At 39.8% G+C, this 16,865-nt stretch overlaps 1 protein-coding gene across 1 annotated transcript in view; it reads left to right on the top strand.

Moving 5' to 3' along the window:
- The window catches only part of SDC2 (syndecan 2), a 60,711-nt gene extending 44,047 nt beyond the window's left edge, over positions 1-16,664 (top strand). Inside the window, exons 2-5 of the mRNA XM_030445701.1 lie at positions 3,731-3,842; positions 12,196-12,329; positions 13,027-13,162; positions 14,407-16,664. Coding sequence (XP_030301561.1) covers positions 3,731-3,842; positions 12,196-12,329; positions 13,027-13,162; positions 14,407-14,570 — 546 coding nt within the window. The 3' untranslated portion in view covers positions 14,571-16,664. The remainder of the gene's footprint in view (positions 1-3,730; positions 3,843-12,195; positions 12,330-13,026; positions 13,163-14,406) is intronic.
- Positions 16,665-16,865: the final 201 nt, after the last annotated feature.

The raw sequence follows: 16,865 nt of genomic DNA on the forward strand, positions 1-16,865 counted from the left end.
CATTATATTCTTGGAATAAAAACGTAAGTGGGATAACAATGACGGACGAGAATGCAATCTCTGTCAAGAGGTAACGAGCAGTTTTTGTGGCTTCAGGGCCAGATTAAAGGACTGATAACAGAGACATCCTTGCCTGGTGTTCCTGCCATTTTAATAGATCTGAAAATAAGGCTGGTACGTAAAAGTGACATGAGGGCCCTCATTTCAATTGTTAGCCATAGGAAACCGACCCTTAAATATTTGGCCTTCATAATAAGAACAAATAGATTTATGGAGCTGGAATTTGCAAAGTTTTTTTTTTTCCTTCCTTCCAAGCATATTGAAGTGCTAGTACAGACCTTTCTCTGTCCAAGCCTACTGAAAACAGACTTGTTTTTCCAACTTATCTTTTGTGAACACTCTGGAAGTAGTCCACAGGCTGCCATGGGTTCCCAGCTGACAGGCGAGAAACATTTCTAGAGCAAATATTAAACCTCATTTATTTTTACATAGCATAAAATTGCAAAGCATGGCTTCAGTACTTGATATGCACTTAAGCACCATGAAGTACTTTTAAATTTTCATTAACCATCTCTCATTTCCCTAAGCTTAATCTTCATGGTATTATTTTTAATGTTTGTGCTTTTTTTGTTGACTGCTGGGCTTTTTTTTTTCATTCTTAACCTTTAGTTCTCCGGTTTTCATTCTAAGTGGCCCCAGGCAGCTTTGTGTGAGCAAAAAGAGGTGCAAGCTGTGGGTGTAGAGTGGGTGCCTTTACCCCAAGTCATCTGGCCAGCTTGCAGAGAGTCATTTTGGGGACAGTACAATGCATTTAGCTATGCAAATGCCTGGGGATCTTTAAGATAAAATGCTTCTTTGTGCCTTTGGTTTGAGAGAGTGCTCTCTGGATGAGAATCATTTCTAATGGAAACAGGCTGAAACACAGGGTCTGGCCAGAGAAGCTGCAGAGTATCTTCCTCAGGTGAAGCTTGATATTTGATCTGATTTTATTTGGGGTTCACTATACCCTGTATTTCTCCCTATAGTAAATGTTGTACTGGATCTGTAAGACTGTAGGGAATAATTTTCTCATTCTGATGGAGTTGTGCCATCCACAGTACTAGAAATTAAATAATGTTTCACATTGTATCCTTTTCATCCCCAGAATAAAATACAACGGATGCCCAAATTGCTGCTGAAAACTACCCAGGATTTTCTTCCATTTCTATTCCTCTGTTCTCAGCTGGTTTCAATCTTGAGAAAATCTCAGCATAGCTAGAAATGAAAGCTTTTGGCAGCTGAAAAGCCATAATTCATTGAAATAAAGGGAGTGAATATGATGGTGGGGAGCCTGGCTGACCAGGCACTTGCAGCTTGGGCTGGGTTGGATTAGCTGCTCAGTTGCCTTACAAAAACTGAATCTTTAGAATAGTCAGGAACAATTTCTGTCTTTTCTAACTCCTGTGAGACTCAAAAGAGAAAAAAAAAAGGGGGTTGTTTATTTTGGAGGGAGGGTGTTGTTTGGGGTTTTTATTTATTTAATTCTACTACTAAGTTTGCTTCTTATACAGAAAGAAGTGGGAAATGGCCTGGGGAATAAATTGATTGTTAAGTTCATATTTTTAGTCAAGACGAAAAATAACATTTGCAAACTCAGGCAGTTTCTCAGCTGTTACCAAATGCTATTGGCAGTTTCCATAGTTAAAAAAAAAATCTCCAGATTGGTCTTCAATTTTTTTTTCCCAGCTTGGCATTGGGTGATATTTACTTCTTCTTTCACCTTTTGAATATTGTATGCTTTTTCTATACTCTTTGGCAGCCACCTGCATTTCCTTTTAAATATGTTTTGTCTTTTTTCCTGCCTGATATTGAGGAGTGGGTTGTTGTGTACCAGTTATGTCAGAAAGTAAAATGGGGCAAAATGGCTTGGTCCATTGTGGCAGCCTGATCAACAGCAGGATATTTGTCCCGTGACAGGGAGATGTTTTCCTCTACAGAAAGTCTCAGCTGCTTCTTAATTACAATACCACCCTTATACACCTACTGCTGTACTTCAGGCCTTCCTTTGGAGACATCTTTTAAAGGAATTAAGGAACTTGGTGGTGACCAGACATTGTCTCCGATTTCTGCTTTGGATTGCAGCCAGTTCCAGGCAGACCGTGTGAACCAGCAGCAGCAGAGGAGAGCAAGCCTTTTGTAAACCTGTCATAAAAACAGGGCTTTTCCCTCTACAAATCCCACAGGTAAAAGCTGCCATAGCAAGAGTAGACTTTGACCCAGTATCATGTTGTTTTTCTATTCCTCTGTGGAAGAAAAACAGCATAGTGCTATTTTAGTTTAGAGCTGTTGAGAGAAGCATTAAGTACCCCCAGTGCAAAGGTCTTTTACTCTGAAATACTCTAATAATCAGGATGGCCTTTCTGCCTTTTGTAAGAATCATTTTTTAGTTAGATCAAACTGAAGACCAGTTTTTTGCTGTTAAATAGCTTAGAACTGGAATATGTTGCCAATCCTCCCCCCCCCCCCCCCAAAAAAAAAAAAAGTCACAAACATCTTAAGTGTTATTTTTTAGTTCTCTGGGGGGAAAACTAACTTTGGAAAGTCAGATATGAGTCTTTGGATAGAGGAGTTAGCCCTTTCACAGTTTGGTAACCCTTCAGAAATTCTATAGTGAATGTTATGTAGAATAAAAGAGCAATCAGCGCTGTGCAGTGAAAGTAAGGTGGAAACCCTTGTGACTCAGAGCAGCAGTTTTGGGCACTTATGTGAGATATAGAAATGATGCATTTTGGTATAGCATTTTGATTTTTGGCTTAAGATCCATTTGCAATTGTCATACTTTTTTCAACAGGTTGTGACAAATAGGTGTTCACAGTAATGCTGGTAAAAGGAGCAGTAGTAATAATAGCAGATACCTTCTCAGTCAGTGGAGATACATGGCTTCCATTAGATGGTTTATGCTCTGTTGAAAAAGCACAAGCAGCTGTGGAGGAAGACATTTTTTTAGTCTTTCAAAGTCTGAATTGTCAGTCTGAAAGGATGACTGATATGTTTTTCTATTATCAGCTCATTTTAGCAGAATCTCTTTTTAGTGGGGAAATAACTGCAGACATAAAAATGTGGTGCAAGTCATTGGAAGTCAAATTACAGCTTGTCGAAGCCACAGCTACATTTTGGGAGAGATGAATTAATTGGGGAATTGGAGCATTTTGCCTCACCAGAATTTTGGAAATGTGCTGTCTGATCTGGCTGGAAATGTCATAATCCTTAATGAGCAGCAGTCTTAGAAACATTTTTATTCTGTAGTCCCAACCAATCATTCTAATTTCTAAAGAGTTGTGTGTGGTTTGGCTCTATATACCTCTAAAGTGTTTTTTGATAAGTGTTGTTGGTGCTTCCTATTTGAGATCAAATGACAGATTTCATGTGACATCTTGATTCCTAGGATTTGGTTCTTTCTTGTTTCAGAAGCTCTGCAGAGTATACTGCAAATCCTATTTATTCATTCATGCATTGAATGAGATGAAGTGTGATTTGAAGGGGGCTTCCTTCCTGAAGATTGGGTGGTTTCCTAGTTTTCATTGTGCAGCCTTGGATTTTTTTAACATCTTAGACAAATATGTTGAATAAACTGAATGTATAAACTGTTCAGTTTGCAATCACCAGCTCTGGAAATAGGAATGAAGATTAAGAGACTGCTGCACTGGAGAACTGTTACCTTTTTAACCATTCCCTCTTATCTGTTTTCCAGAGAACAGATTTGACCTCTGATAAAGATCTATACCTTGACAACAGCTCTGTTGAAGAAGCATCAGGAGTCTACCCAATTGATGATGATGATTATTCTTCTGGGTCAGGTTCAGGTGAGACAACATGTCACAATCTACATTTTAAAAGTGTAAGAAGTAATGCACTTGCTTGAGGAAAAGCTGTGCAGATTTCCTTTATAAGCTGGAGATGATGTTTTCAATCAGCACCATTGGTGCTTGGCTCTCTGTTTACAGAGTACCGAGCATCCCTGTGGGCTGGGTTTTAAATATTAACTTTCTGCTCTGTTCTCTTACTCCTTTGTTGCATCATTTCACTGCCTCTCTCTGCTTGTCCCTCTGGTTTCTGTGTGGGCCTCTCTGTAGTTTAGAAATATGGATTAGAGAAGGCTTAGTTCTCCCGTAAACTAAGAAAACATAGCAGCAGCAAACTTCTTTTCTTTTATATGCATTCAGATTCACATAAACATGGTGTCCATTCCTTTTTTGTTGTTGTTCTTTTAAATTTAGAAGTCTAGGTACTGCCAAAAACATGACAGTCTGAGGTAATTACATCCATATAGTGAATAAAGAAATTCTTAAACATAACATACTGAGTTCTCAGACTTAAACACTCATTAGAGGCATGTAGCTAACTCATCATTTTTCAAAAAAACTGTCAGTGAAGCCTCGTTATTCATATCTTTTCAAAAGGCCCTTTTTGGAGTATCTTCTAGAATAACTGGGAGGTTCCAACCGTTAAAAATTCAGTGCAGGATTTCGTGGTAGTTCTGGAAGATTAATTTTGTTACTGTTGTGAGCATTTGCTGAGCTGTTGTGGAAATCCCATTTAATTTCCAAGTGCGTCACATATTTGTTTGCTAGTGAACTTTTGTAATTTGTCTGTTGATAAATACATATACTTGTGATTTTTTTAAAGGGTGACCTCTTGTAGCACTTTCCCTTGCAAGCCATAGCTGAGCTTTTTCAGTTGGATTTTTGGTTTTCTTTTATTTTCTCTTTGGAGGTTCAAAGATACATTAAAATGAAGTCTGCAGAGGTCCAGTTGTGCTGCTCATCCATTCTTGGCATCTGGGTAATACCCTGCATTTTGGGAGTCCTCCATGGGGGCAATTTGATATTCCAATGTGATCATGGGCGTAATTGAATCTCCTTGCTGTAGACTTCTTTGTGGGGAAACCAGACATTCAATTTGAAAATAAAATAAAAATTAAAAAATTAACAAGTCAGTGATTTCATCCAGTTCCCAAGGCTGTCTAAGGAAAATTCTGATCCCTGAGAAAATTGCACTTTTGGTCAGAGTGCCATTCTGTCATGTCTTCAGATGTTGGTAACTTTGTAAGCTTCAGGAGAGGAGATAGGCTGACAATAAAGAGCAATATGGGGAATGGTCTGGTTTTGTTGGGTCTTTTTTTTTAAATCTATCCGTGGAGTTTGGCTGTTCCTAAAAATGAGAATTCAAAATGCAGTCCTGTTTTTGAAGTGGAAAGGACTGTATAACAACTGGCTTCAGATTTTATTAACCCATCTCAGTGGTAAAAGTGGGGCCAGAAAGGACAAAAACTATTTCTAGACTGCGCCAACAGTAACGTCTTGGCTTTCTCTTCCCTCTTTTCCTCTTCTCAGCTTTGAGTCATGGGTGGAAGATGAAGTGTATAGCATGCACTCCCGCTGCCTCTCCTAATCTCTGTTTCTTTAAAAGAGGAAAGCAGGAAAAATCTCACAGTAGACCCAAAGACTAGCTGGATGGCCTTCAAGAGAGGTCGTGTGACAGTACCAAAATCTAATACTTTTTAACAAGAGAAGAACTCTTAAGCCCAAATAATCTTCTAAGCAATCTGTGAACTCGGTTTTATGCACTTAAGAAAAAATGTCAAGAGGGAAACAAATTAGCATCCCCTTGACCCTACTCATCCTATACTTACTGCTTTCTCCAGATTATGAAATGGAAAATGACCTTAGGGTGTACCAATGATCAGTTTTCCTCATAGTATGTTGAATGTGTCTTTCTGTACTTGATACTCAGTGATGCAATGTTCCTAGCAGGAAGAGCTTTCCCACTCAAGGGTAGTTTTCTTGCTGTTTCATTCCACTCCAAGCAAACAGATCCAAGATGACAACATGCTGACTCCTTTCCTTGGTATGGAAATTGCCACCAGGCCTGTGGAGATAAACAGGAATTGTCAGCACCACCATTAATGCCCTTGCAGGTCTGCAGGCAGCATAAACATGGACAAATGTCACTGTAAGCGTGACACGTTTCAAACTGGAAACTGGCTGAGGGCTTTTTCTAAGGAGAAAAAAAGGTGATGGTGTTCTGCTTTTTTTCTTTCTTTTCATGGCCTCTTTAGTCTTCACATACATTCAGCTGCTGCTGTGTGTTTGCCCTCTTGCTCAGGCCTAATCCATTGGTCAGTAGATTCCAAAGGAGCTGTGCCTGCTTCCTGAATGTCCTGTATCAATATCAGAAAGTCCACAGTGAATTCATTAGTCCATTGTTTTCTTCTTGCAGCCTCATTCTCTCAGGAGATGCCTCATTCTGTCATCAGTCTTTTTACTGTAGATGTTTGTATAATGCAGAACAATAAGAGAAAAATAAATTTTCCTGCCTGTATACAACCTGAAATTCTTTTATAACTGGTGTTGCTTTTTCCTCTGGCATAAAAGATCTTAACTGAGCCCTGGTCATGCAGCTAGCTGGAAGTAGCTGCTGAATTAGGAAAGCCATCCTCTCTATTAGCTTTATCTACACATTCTTCGGATTCTTACATCTTCTCTTAAGTTACACCTGGTAGACAATCCTATGCAATATATTATCAGAATCTGATGCAGATTTTTGTTCTTCTTTTCCCTCAGCCTAATACTTCTCAGTCAATGACATCTTGAGTTCAGATGGTTAGCTCAGGATGAACTAGGTCTAGACTGACATTGTCTAGGGGACTGTTCTTGGAGGAAAGTTATATTGGTGGGACTGGAGCTCCTCCAAGAAAAGTAAGAGCAGCTCTACTTTGGCTCTTGGCCTAATGGGAAGCTGAAGTTATGCTCCAAGGCTGGAAGGCAGTTTTGGAGTCCAGTGGCAGTGTGGTGTGGGGATGGGCCAGGGGACCATGGCTCTAGGTAGAGGAGGCACAGGTGCTCTGCCAGTTGCTGAACAGGAGCTGGCAGGAGGCAATGGTCAATTCTGGTTGCTTCTGGCCCCAGTGGCAGTGTGCCTGGCAGGCACTCTGGGCGAGGTGACACAGCCTCTTCTGGTATGCTTCCCCTCCCATAGTGCAGGCAACACAGCAGGTATTTTTTTTTTTGCTTACTAAGGTCCCACTTGCATGTGCCCTTCAGATAGCCTTAGAGCAGGAGATTCTCTTTCCACCAGCTACACTAGTCCCAAGCACTCTTTCTGACATTTACTACCTTGTTCTCCAGATCCTTTAAAGTAAAAACCTACTGTAATACTGTTTGCAAGTGGTATTTTGTTGTTCTGGACAGAATCTTCAGTATAATGCAGAATAGTTAGGACTCTTATTTTTTTCAAGGTTTTTTTGGTTCTTTTTCCCCTCCTTAGGTGAGAATTACAGGAGGCAACATCCTTGCACTGTCCCCAGTTATTTCAACTGCAGTTCTCTGTTAGGGCACTGGTGTTAGGTTTACAGTGTCATCTCTGATTGTCTGATGTTTGTTGATAAAAGGTTTGTTGGGGGCTTTGCATGTGATCGAGGGTGAGATAAGCCAGCTAAAGAAATATATCATTCTGGTATGTCACACTGATGTAGGGATGCAAGGTGTGAAAGAGGTGATGGGTATGTGTGTGCCCACCTTACGACAAGGTTTCTTGTGGTGGAAGTACTCACAGAGTGCAACGTGCAACAGCAAGAAAACGTGATACCAAAAGATAGAGTGAAATAATTTGATTTGTTTGGTAGGAAGAGTTAATCACTGGCTGCTTTGCAAGTGAGAGTGCTAAATAGTGTGGGCTTTTTGTTGTATACAATGATTTAAGCTGGCACAGTCTTGATTGCCTGACAAGTTTCCACAAGCACAAAGAGTGTGAAAGAGCATTTGCATTCCTGTCATCCACAGGGCAGCTACCAGACACATCACTGAAGGCTACATTAGATATTTCCAATACTACAGCACAATTTAGAGCTATTTTGACTGCTGTGAAGATAGCAGTTGTAGTCTCAGTGGATAAAAAGGCAGTTGTGTGATGGTCGAGAGTTCTCAACTCTTTACCACAGAGATGGCTATGGATTTAGTGACTGCAGGGTTTTTGCAGTGCCCTCACTAAGAGGGCAGTATATATTTGTAGAGGGACTCAATGGAATTACTACCCTGCATTGTCACTCACACTGACCAAATCCAGAAACTATCCACAGAGACAGTGATATTTTCAGGAGGAAGAACCAAGCTCTTGTACTCAACCATTTTGCAATATTTGTCTTACCAACCTAGTTGGAAGTTATGCCCATGACACTCTGTTGGTTTTTTCTTTTCAAACCTACTTGGATTCAGGGAGAGAAGTAGTTATCTTTTTTTTTTTTTTTTTTCCTTGCCTTTTAGGGAACATCATACTTTGTAGAATGCCATTTCTGTGTTGTGGGGAGCATTAGAGATGAGTTTTTGAATCCTCAGTCATACATGCAGGTAATTTGTGGCAGTCTAGAGAAGTCCTCACTGACTGGAAAAGGGGAAACATAACCCCCATTTTCAAAAAGGGAAAAAAGGAAGATCTAGGGAATCAAAGGCCTGTCGGTCTCACCTCTGTGCCTGGTAAGATCATGGAGCAGATGCTCCTGGAGGCACTGCTGAAACAGAAGAATAATGGCAAGGTGATCTGGTATAAGCAACATGGTTTCTCCAAGGGCAAATCATGCCTGACAAACCTCATGGCCTTTTATGAAAAGGTCACAACATCAATAGACAAGGGAAGAGCAACCAACATCATCCACCTGGACCTGAGCAAAGCCTTTGACACAGTCCCACACGACATCCTGCTCTCCAAGCTGGTAAAACCTGGGATTGGTGGATGGACCATTTGGTTGAAAAAGAACTGGCTTGATGGCTGCACCCAAAGAGTGGCTGTCAATGGGTCCATGTCCAAGTGGAGGCCATTGACAAGTGGAGTCCCACAAAGTTCAGCACTGGGACCAGTCTTGTTTAACATCTTTGCCAGTGACATGGATGGTGGCACTGAGTGCACCCTCAGCAAGTTCCCTGATGACACCAAGCTGTGTGGTGTGGCTGACACACTGGAGGGAAGGGATGCCATCCAGAGGGACCTTGATAGGCTGGAGAGGTGGGCCCATGCCAAGCTCATGAAGTTCAACAAGACCAAGTGCAAGGTCCTGCATCTGGGTCGAGGCAATCCCAAGCACTGATACAGGCTGGGCAGTGACTGGCTTGAGAGCAGCCCTGAGGAAAAGGACTTGGGGGTGCTGGGGGATGAGAAGCTCAACATGAGCCATCAGTGTACATGTGCATCCCAGAAAGCTAAATGTATCCTGGGCTGCATCAAGAGAAGTGTGGCCAGCAGGTCGAGGGAAGTGATTCTCCCCCTCTACTCTGCTCTCGTGAGACCCCACCTGGAGTACTGCATCCAGTTCTGGAGCCCCTGTTACAGGAGGGACATGGACGTGCTGGAGTGAGTCCAGAGAAGAGGATGATCAGAGGGCTGGAGCACCTCTCCTGTGAATACAGACTGAGAGAGTTGGGGTTATTCAGTCTGGAGGAAAGAGGGCTGCAAGGTGACCTTATTGTAGCCTTCCAGTATCTGAAGGGGCCTACAAGAAAGCTGAGGAGGGACTTTTTAGGATGTCAGGTAGTGATAGGACTGGGGGGAATGGATTTAAACTAGAGGAGGGTAACTTTAGATTAGATGTTAGGAAGAAATTCTTCACCATGAGGGTGGCAAGATACTTGAACTGCTTGCCCAGAGAGGTGGTGGAAGCCCCATCCCTGGAAATTTTTAAGGTCAGACTGGACAGGGCTCTGATCAACCTGATCTAGTGGAAGGTGTCCCTGCCCATGGCAGGGGGGTTGGAACTAGATGAGCTTCAAGGTCCCTTCCAACCCTGAAAATTCTATGATTCTGTGAATTCTGAGAATACTACTGTTAGCTCAGCAAGGGAAATGCCTTCCCCTTATTTAGACCTGCTCCATGGCAAGGAAAGAACTTTCTCGATAAAGATAATTAGAAAGCAGAAACCACAGGGATATGTCTAAGTCAGTACCTGAGTCAAGCCTAAATGACAGGTGCCCTGATACTTTTGGGATTGTTAGGATTCTCCTAAGGCTGTATAGAACAGGAGCTGGGTACCTTTGGTGCAAATCCAGCTACTAGTCCAAAAGTTAGATTAGTCACTTATTTATTGAGAAACTGTAGATCTGCCTCCTCCGTAGCCAGAGCAGTTCAGACCTGTAATGTTCACCATATTGTCTGGCAGACACAAGTGTTGCCTGAAGTGAAGATGGGATTTAAGGATTTTGGAGGAGCAGTTTAGATTAAATGGGATTTACCATTTCATAAAAAGAAGAAAATAAAGTTTTGTACTCTCAAAGTGTGTTTTATCAGATCTCTAATCTGATTATCGATTTTGATTTCCCCAGCTGTGAAAGTCTTGTGTAATTTGGAGGAACTCTGCAAGGTAAAGCAGGCTGAGCTACCCATTGGGCCCTTATTTCTCAAAGAAAACTCTTGAGGCAAAGCCAGAAAATTTTTCCTGTTGGATGCCTTCCCTCACCTCTGTTTTGAAGCAGGATGTTGGGGTTTTTTTCATCTTTAAATAGCATTTCAGGAAAATATTTGATTCTTTTTGTGAGGTCTTTATTCTGGAGACTGCACTGTAATTTTGGTATCTCTGAAGGTTTTTCCAGTATTCTGTGCTGGCAGCTTTAATGTAGTACTTTTTTTTTTAATGATTCCAAAATTTCTTTTATACAGTAGAGAAGTTGTTTTAGTTATTGCCTCATTATTGCCCTTACCTCAATGCCAAATGTATATAACTCTTGATCATAAGTTCAAAACTTTGTTATTGCTCTCATATTTTCAGCCTGTTTTCTTTCTCTACAAAACTAAGATTAAAAGTCAGTTTGGAATGAATGAGTCATACTGTTCTGTTGTAAGATGATATATATATTTATTTGTTAGGAATTATTCTTATGCCTATTTGCTGGAATTATTACCCCATAGTAACTTGGGTAACCAGAGTCTGTAATGAGCAGAACACATTGAGATTCCTAAGGCGTGATCCAAGAATAGGTTGATTCTTTTTCTCTTTCAAGCCTTGCAATGATTTCATCTCTTGTCTTTTTCTTCTTCCTTCCAGTATCACTAGAGGATATTTATAAGACATGTCCATTAACTTATTCTAAAGAAACCTTCATACCCCAGGAGGGCTTTGAATGTGGAGGAAATTAAATTTAAGGTTATCTTCAGGGAGTTTTATGTCCTCTTACTCTTTATTTCAAAATAAAAAGGCTTCTGCATTATGTAGAGTTTAAAAACATGTGAATTCCTAGCAAATGAAATACAAAGTAGTAGCAGGATTTCTGTAGATAGAAACCACTTGATTTTTTTATTTTTGAGGGTTTAACAGATTTGCTGCAGAGGAGAGATTTTATTGTTGAAGCAGTGTGTTACAGGGAAAAAACTGTTCAGTTCATGTGGTGTAAATTAAGTCAGGACAAAGATGTTGATTGATTGACTGCATAATTATATTCAGTTAACTGGTAATCATTGATGATATTAAGCTTTTGGCTTAATAGTTGAAGCTTAATAGATACAGATAACCACAATATCACCACTTAAAAATGGTAACATGCAGCTACAGAATTCAGCCTCCCTTCTGTAACTGATCCCAATGTGATTTGCCATGGGGTAAGTTCCCTTCATCTGGTATTGAGGACCCTCTTCCCACACACCCCTGCTATGGGACACGTGAGTGACCCCAGCCCCATGTGATTCCAGGACCTCACCACCTCCTGCCTGATGGTGGCTGCAGGAGAGCTGGAGTTGGCTGCTGGGGGCACCCCTGGGGTGGGCAGTGCTGCTGCCAAGCCCCAGCAGAGCCCAGAGGTAGACAAGATCACAGCAGCCCTGGAGGCTGCTGCTTCTGCTCCTGGGTTTCTTCCTCAGTTTCAAGTGTTTATGCTTTTTTTGTACTTCTTTTCAATCTGGTTCCTTCAGTTTCAAAAATGGTGTGGTACTTTCCAGTTTATTGCTTAACCCAGCTGCTGGTTCCCCTTCCTGTTTCATGGGATCACTTGGCACAAATATTCCCCTGACAGTTCGAGGCACAGTGTTTGGACTCAAATCTTATCTCCACAGGCATTGTCATCTGTGCCATTTCTCTAGGGTGGGCTGTGCAAGCACTCCTACCTTGCTGTCATAATAAAAAATGTAATTGGTCTGGAAGATTTTCACAGTTCAATTAAATGTTCCCTTTTTTGTCTCCAGGTGCTGAAGAAGATGAGGATAGTGCAGTGGTAACAACATCCAGAACACTTCCAAAGTTACCAACAACTAGTGATGCATCTAGGGCTGAGACTACCACAGTGAAAATGCAGACCAAGGTGCCTGCACAAACAAAGGTGTGTGGCTGGAGAGCAAAACCACTTAAAATGGTTCTGCTGTACCCCCCTGATGGCTTGATGTTAACTTTGTTTAATTGATATGTATTGAAAAGCCCCCCATAATTTTATTTTACGTAGTTGCAGCCTTCTAAATGAATACAGAGCTTCTCTCTCTACAAGAGAGTCTGTGTAGGACATCTGGAAAAGGGAAAAAAGAGAGATTAAATTTTTAAAAAAGTATTTTATTATACATAAAACAATTTCTCATTATACCTTTGAGTCTAAGCTGTACCTTTTTTACATCTCTGAAGATCTTGCCAGGTTCCATTTACTATTTCTGTACTTCCTTCTCCGTTGCCCAGAGGCAATATTATCTAACTTACCCTCAAAGGTGTTCTGAATATAACATACCTGGTGCATTAATTTCAGAATAGTTCAGAATAATTATTTCATTCATTTCATTCTGATGAACGCAGGCAACATTTAACAGCTGTTTGCTGAATATTCGTGCTGGGGTTTTGAATGTGTGGATAGTGTTTTTCATTCCAACACTGTGACAACAGATAGGTTCAGTGACAATGTCTAGCACAGATTTCTGCAGTTTCCCATGTGTTGTGTTTGTGGGTGTTGTGGAGTACCTGTGTGGCAGTGACTGTGCTGACTTGTGGTGTGCCCTGTCTGGAAGCAACAGGCTGTTTTCTTTTTTGTGCCACAGTCACCTGAAGAAATGGATAAGGAGGAAAGGTCCCAGACAGATGCCAAGAAAAAGAGCGATGAACCAGGGGAAGACTCAGACGTGTTCACCGAGAAGCATTCAGAAAACCTCTTCCAGAGAACAGAAGTTCTTGCAGGTGAGATGTCATTTGCCAAGGTCCATCTTGCCAGAAATAGCACAGAAAAGAGAGGGGATCCATACCAACTGATGCAAATTCAATGTTTGTGTTTTCCTGATAGATTCTTAAACACATTCATGGGGGTAGCCAGTGGTTAATCTAATGAGAAATGAGATAAGCATCTTCTGGAGTTGTTTAATAGTGAGGTCTTCCCAGTTGGTTTGATGCCTGCAAATTGAATACTACCTGCTGAATATTTGGACCTTTCACAACTTAGAAAGGGAGTTGCAATGTGGATTGATGTCTGTGTTGCAAAAACACGTTTCTCACCTGCACTCCTGAGAACACACTGCTGACTGGTCTGTCTGGTGCCAGTGGAGCTGCCTGGGAAAAGCTTATGGCAGGGGTGGGTGAATGGAAAGGGATAAATGAATGCTGTCCTTAGGAGAGAGAGGGTCTGTTTCCATACATAACCCAAGGAGACAGAGGCAGGCCACCCAAATTTTCACGTGGCTTACCCACATGTGAGATTTTTTTTTGGTGCAAGAACAGAGTTTACAGGTATACTTTCCCCCTGTCTCTGTTGAGAGGGCATTGGGGTCCATGAAGGTCACAGTTTTGGATGACACCTTCCTATGAACCTTCCTCACCAAAGAGTGAAATAACCTTAATATCCATGTCATTGGAAGCTTGCTGGTTTGCTCTTGAAGTTCAGTTGGAGTTGATACTTTGTGCATGCTCACAGGTGTGTGATGAATGTAATTCCTCTGTTCCCTAGAGCTCCATGGAATGTTCTATTACTCATCAATAGGAAATGAATTTCAGTCAGGGTGAAAAGTGATGGGAAAAGGGAAACACCATTTCTTAGCTAGCATGACAGAGTATTCTTTTAAGGCTGAAAATGCTAAGTGTTGAAAAATTGATTTGAAAGCAATTTAAATATTACTACAAAAATAGACAATTTTATGCTGTGGCAGTATGGGTGTCTTAATTAAAGTTTTTAGAAAATTTGTAGTAGCTTTTTTAGGTTGTTGGATCACTCACTTGTAGGTGAAATGTCCTGTGAAATCATTGCCTTCATAAACATAAGCAGGCTTTCTGAGAAGATATTTCAGGACACTAATTATCAAGACAGTAGCATAATGGGAGTCCTTTTCTGTAATTTGAACGTAATTGCAAGCTCGTTGTGCGAGATGAAAAAGAAACATGGTACTGAACTTGTTTTTCTGGCATATTGTGAATCTCTGTTTCTTTGATTGCAGCTGTTATTGCTGGCGGAGTTATTGGGTTTCTTTTTGCAATCTTCCTTATCCTGCTGCTGGTATATCGCATGAGAAAGAAGGATGAAGGCAGTTACGACCTTGGTGAACGTAAACCATCCTGTGCTGCCTATCAAAAGGCACCTACTAAGGAGTTTTATGCATAAAATTCCTATTTAGTGTCTCTATTTATGAGATCACTGAACTTTTTTAAATAAAGCTTTTGCATAGAATAATGAAGATTTTTTTTTTTTCCATTAAAGAGCCATTACGGCACCTTTATGATAAAATCCCATTGTATTTAAAACTTCTCATGTATTCCTTTAAAAATGTAAAATTAAAACTTAACATTTGCAGTGTTCTGTGAATAACAGTGGCAAAGCATTATTTTATAAAACCATTGAAGTTCACTGAATCATTTTTAAAACTTTATGCATAAATATAAAATAATGAAAATGATTGTTTTATCATATGGTTCAATGAAAGTTGTTTAGTTTTGTCGGCATGTCTCAGATTGATCTTACAAGTTAGTTTTTATTTCATTAATTTATCTGTTTCCAAAAACTGCCTTTTTGTAGTTGTCATGGTGCAATTTGTCTTTGGATAATCCAGATAACAGTAACTTTTAGTGTAAATGTAATTTTTCAGCTATGTAAACTTTAAACTCCACTTTGTATAAATTTAAGTGTCAGAATATCAATTTTACACTTTACATTGTTTCTCAGCATACCTGTAGCTTCAGTGAGATTTGTAACAGCAAATTAATGTGTAAAATTGGATTATTACTACAAAGTGTATAGTCGTATTCTTACTAAGCAAATCTCCTGTAAGGAAGATTTGGAGTAAGCTACTGACAAACCTAAGCAAACCCAAAGACTCTAACAGTATTTTGAGAAGTTGCTGCAGATTTCTATGGCCACTGTACTTGTTAATTATTTGCAATTTGAAGGTACCAGTAGGGGTTTAAATTTTTGTTCTTTAAAAATGCATTTAAGTTGTAAACGTCTTTTAAAGCCTTTGAAGTGCCTATGATTATATGTAACTCGTCGCAGACTGGTGTTAATGAGTATATAACAGTAAAAGAAAATGTTGGTATTTTATAAGCACAGACAATTCTAATGGTAACTTTTGTAGTCTTACATGGATAGACGTAATTGTAATTTGGGATCATAAACACTACTGAATAAATCATGTGGCCTAATACTGAGAATTCCATTGTGATATGCTTTTGTATGCTTTTCATTTTATGTCTACTTGCTTATGTTTTACTGTCACAAAGTACATCTGGTAGATCTTAAAAATCCAGACCAAAAAAAAAAAGGCTTTTGATCAGACTGATCCTCGGACCAGATTTGTTGCTGAGAAAATTCCTGTATCTGGCATATGACTGATAAGTCATTCAACCTTTGCATTATATTTTATGGCAGTATTAACTCAGACCTGTTCTTCCTGCAAATGTTGTTTCCATACTGTAAAATTCGAAGGAGTACCTGGTTTCATTTGTTGTGTATATTGGTTTTTGATTTGTTGTTCTGGTTTGTTTTTTCCCTGGCCTTTTGGAGAATTTTTTCTTTTTAAATTCTGCTCAGACTACAACAGAAGAGTTGGGACAAGTGGAGTATCTTCATAAGAGAAGAAAGAAATATTCCAAGTAGAAGAGAAAAGGCTCTGTTGCTTAGACCACAGATAGGTGTTGCATAGAGGGACATGTGGAGAAGACGATAGTCTGCCCCTTTATATAATGCTTCCTAACAGACAAATGGCTTCGTCTTCTGCTCTGTTAACCTCCTCATTTATAATTTTTTTTAATTTTTTTTTTTGTGAGAGAGAGATTTCCAAAACATAGGTGTTTAGGACATCAAGCTGAACTGCTTCTCAGAAATGGCAATGTATTGTAAATAAGATCTGATAGCTCTTCAGATAAGAGTTGCATAACTTGTATTTGTTGCTGTCCCAAGTTCAATGGTCATTTAGGAACAAACAAACGCTATCCCATGCTGAAATATTTAATATATTGCTTTTTAAATTACTTACACTTACTGGCAAGTTTTTTCAAAGCCATACAAGTTCAGCAAGTAAAAACAGGGTAAAAATTTAACAGGTATATCTTATTGTGCAATATTTAGTGAAATTCAATTAGTAAAATAACTGCTTGAATTAACTGTGCCAAGAAAAGAAAATTTCTGGCAAATGCTGTGCCACTGCTGTAAAATAAAGCATTTGTTAAAGTGCCAAAATAAAGTCTACCATGCCTAAACTAATACTTTATTTGTATAGTCTGACATCCAGTTTTTTTGAAGGCCACTTTGCTTAAGGTAGTAGATCTGGATTTATTTTTAGTGGTGCAATGAATATCACTGTAAGTATTGCTATAAATATGAGACACCAGATTGTTTCCTTCATAAGCAAATTGATAATTAGAAGCAGTTTTCTTTTTATTTATGTCTTTGACTCTGCCTGTA

Source organism: Calypte anna, chromosome 2 (genome assembly GCF_003957555.1).
Source record: "Calypte anna isolate BGI_N300 chromosome 2, bCalAnn1_v1.p, whole genome shotgun sequence".
Classification (NCBI taxonomy): domain Eukaryota; kingdom Metazoa; phylum Chordata; class Aves; order Apodiformes; family Trochilidae; genus Calypte; species Calypte anna.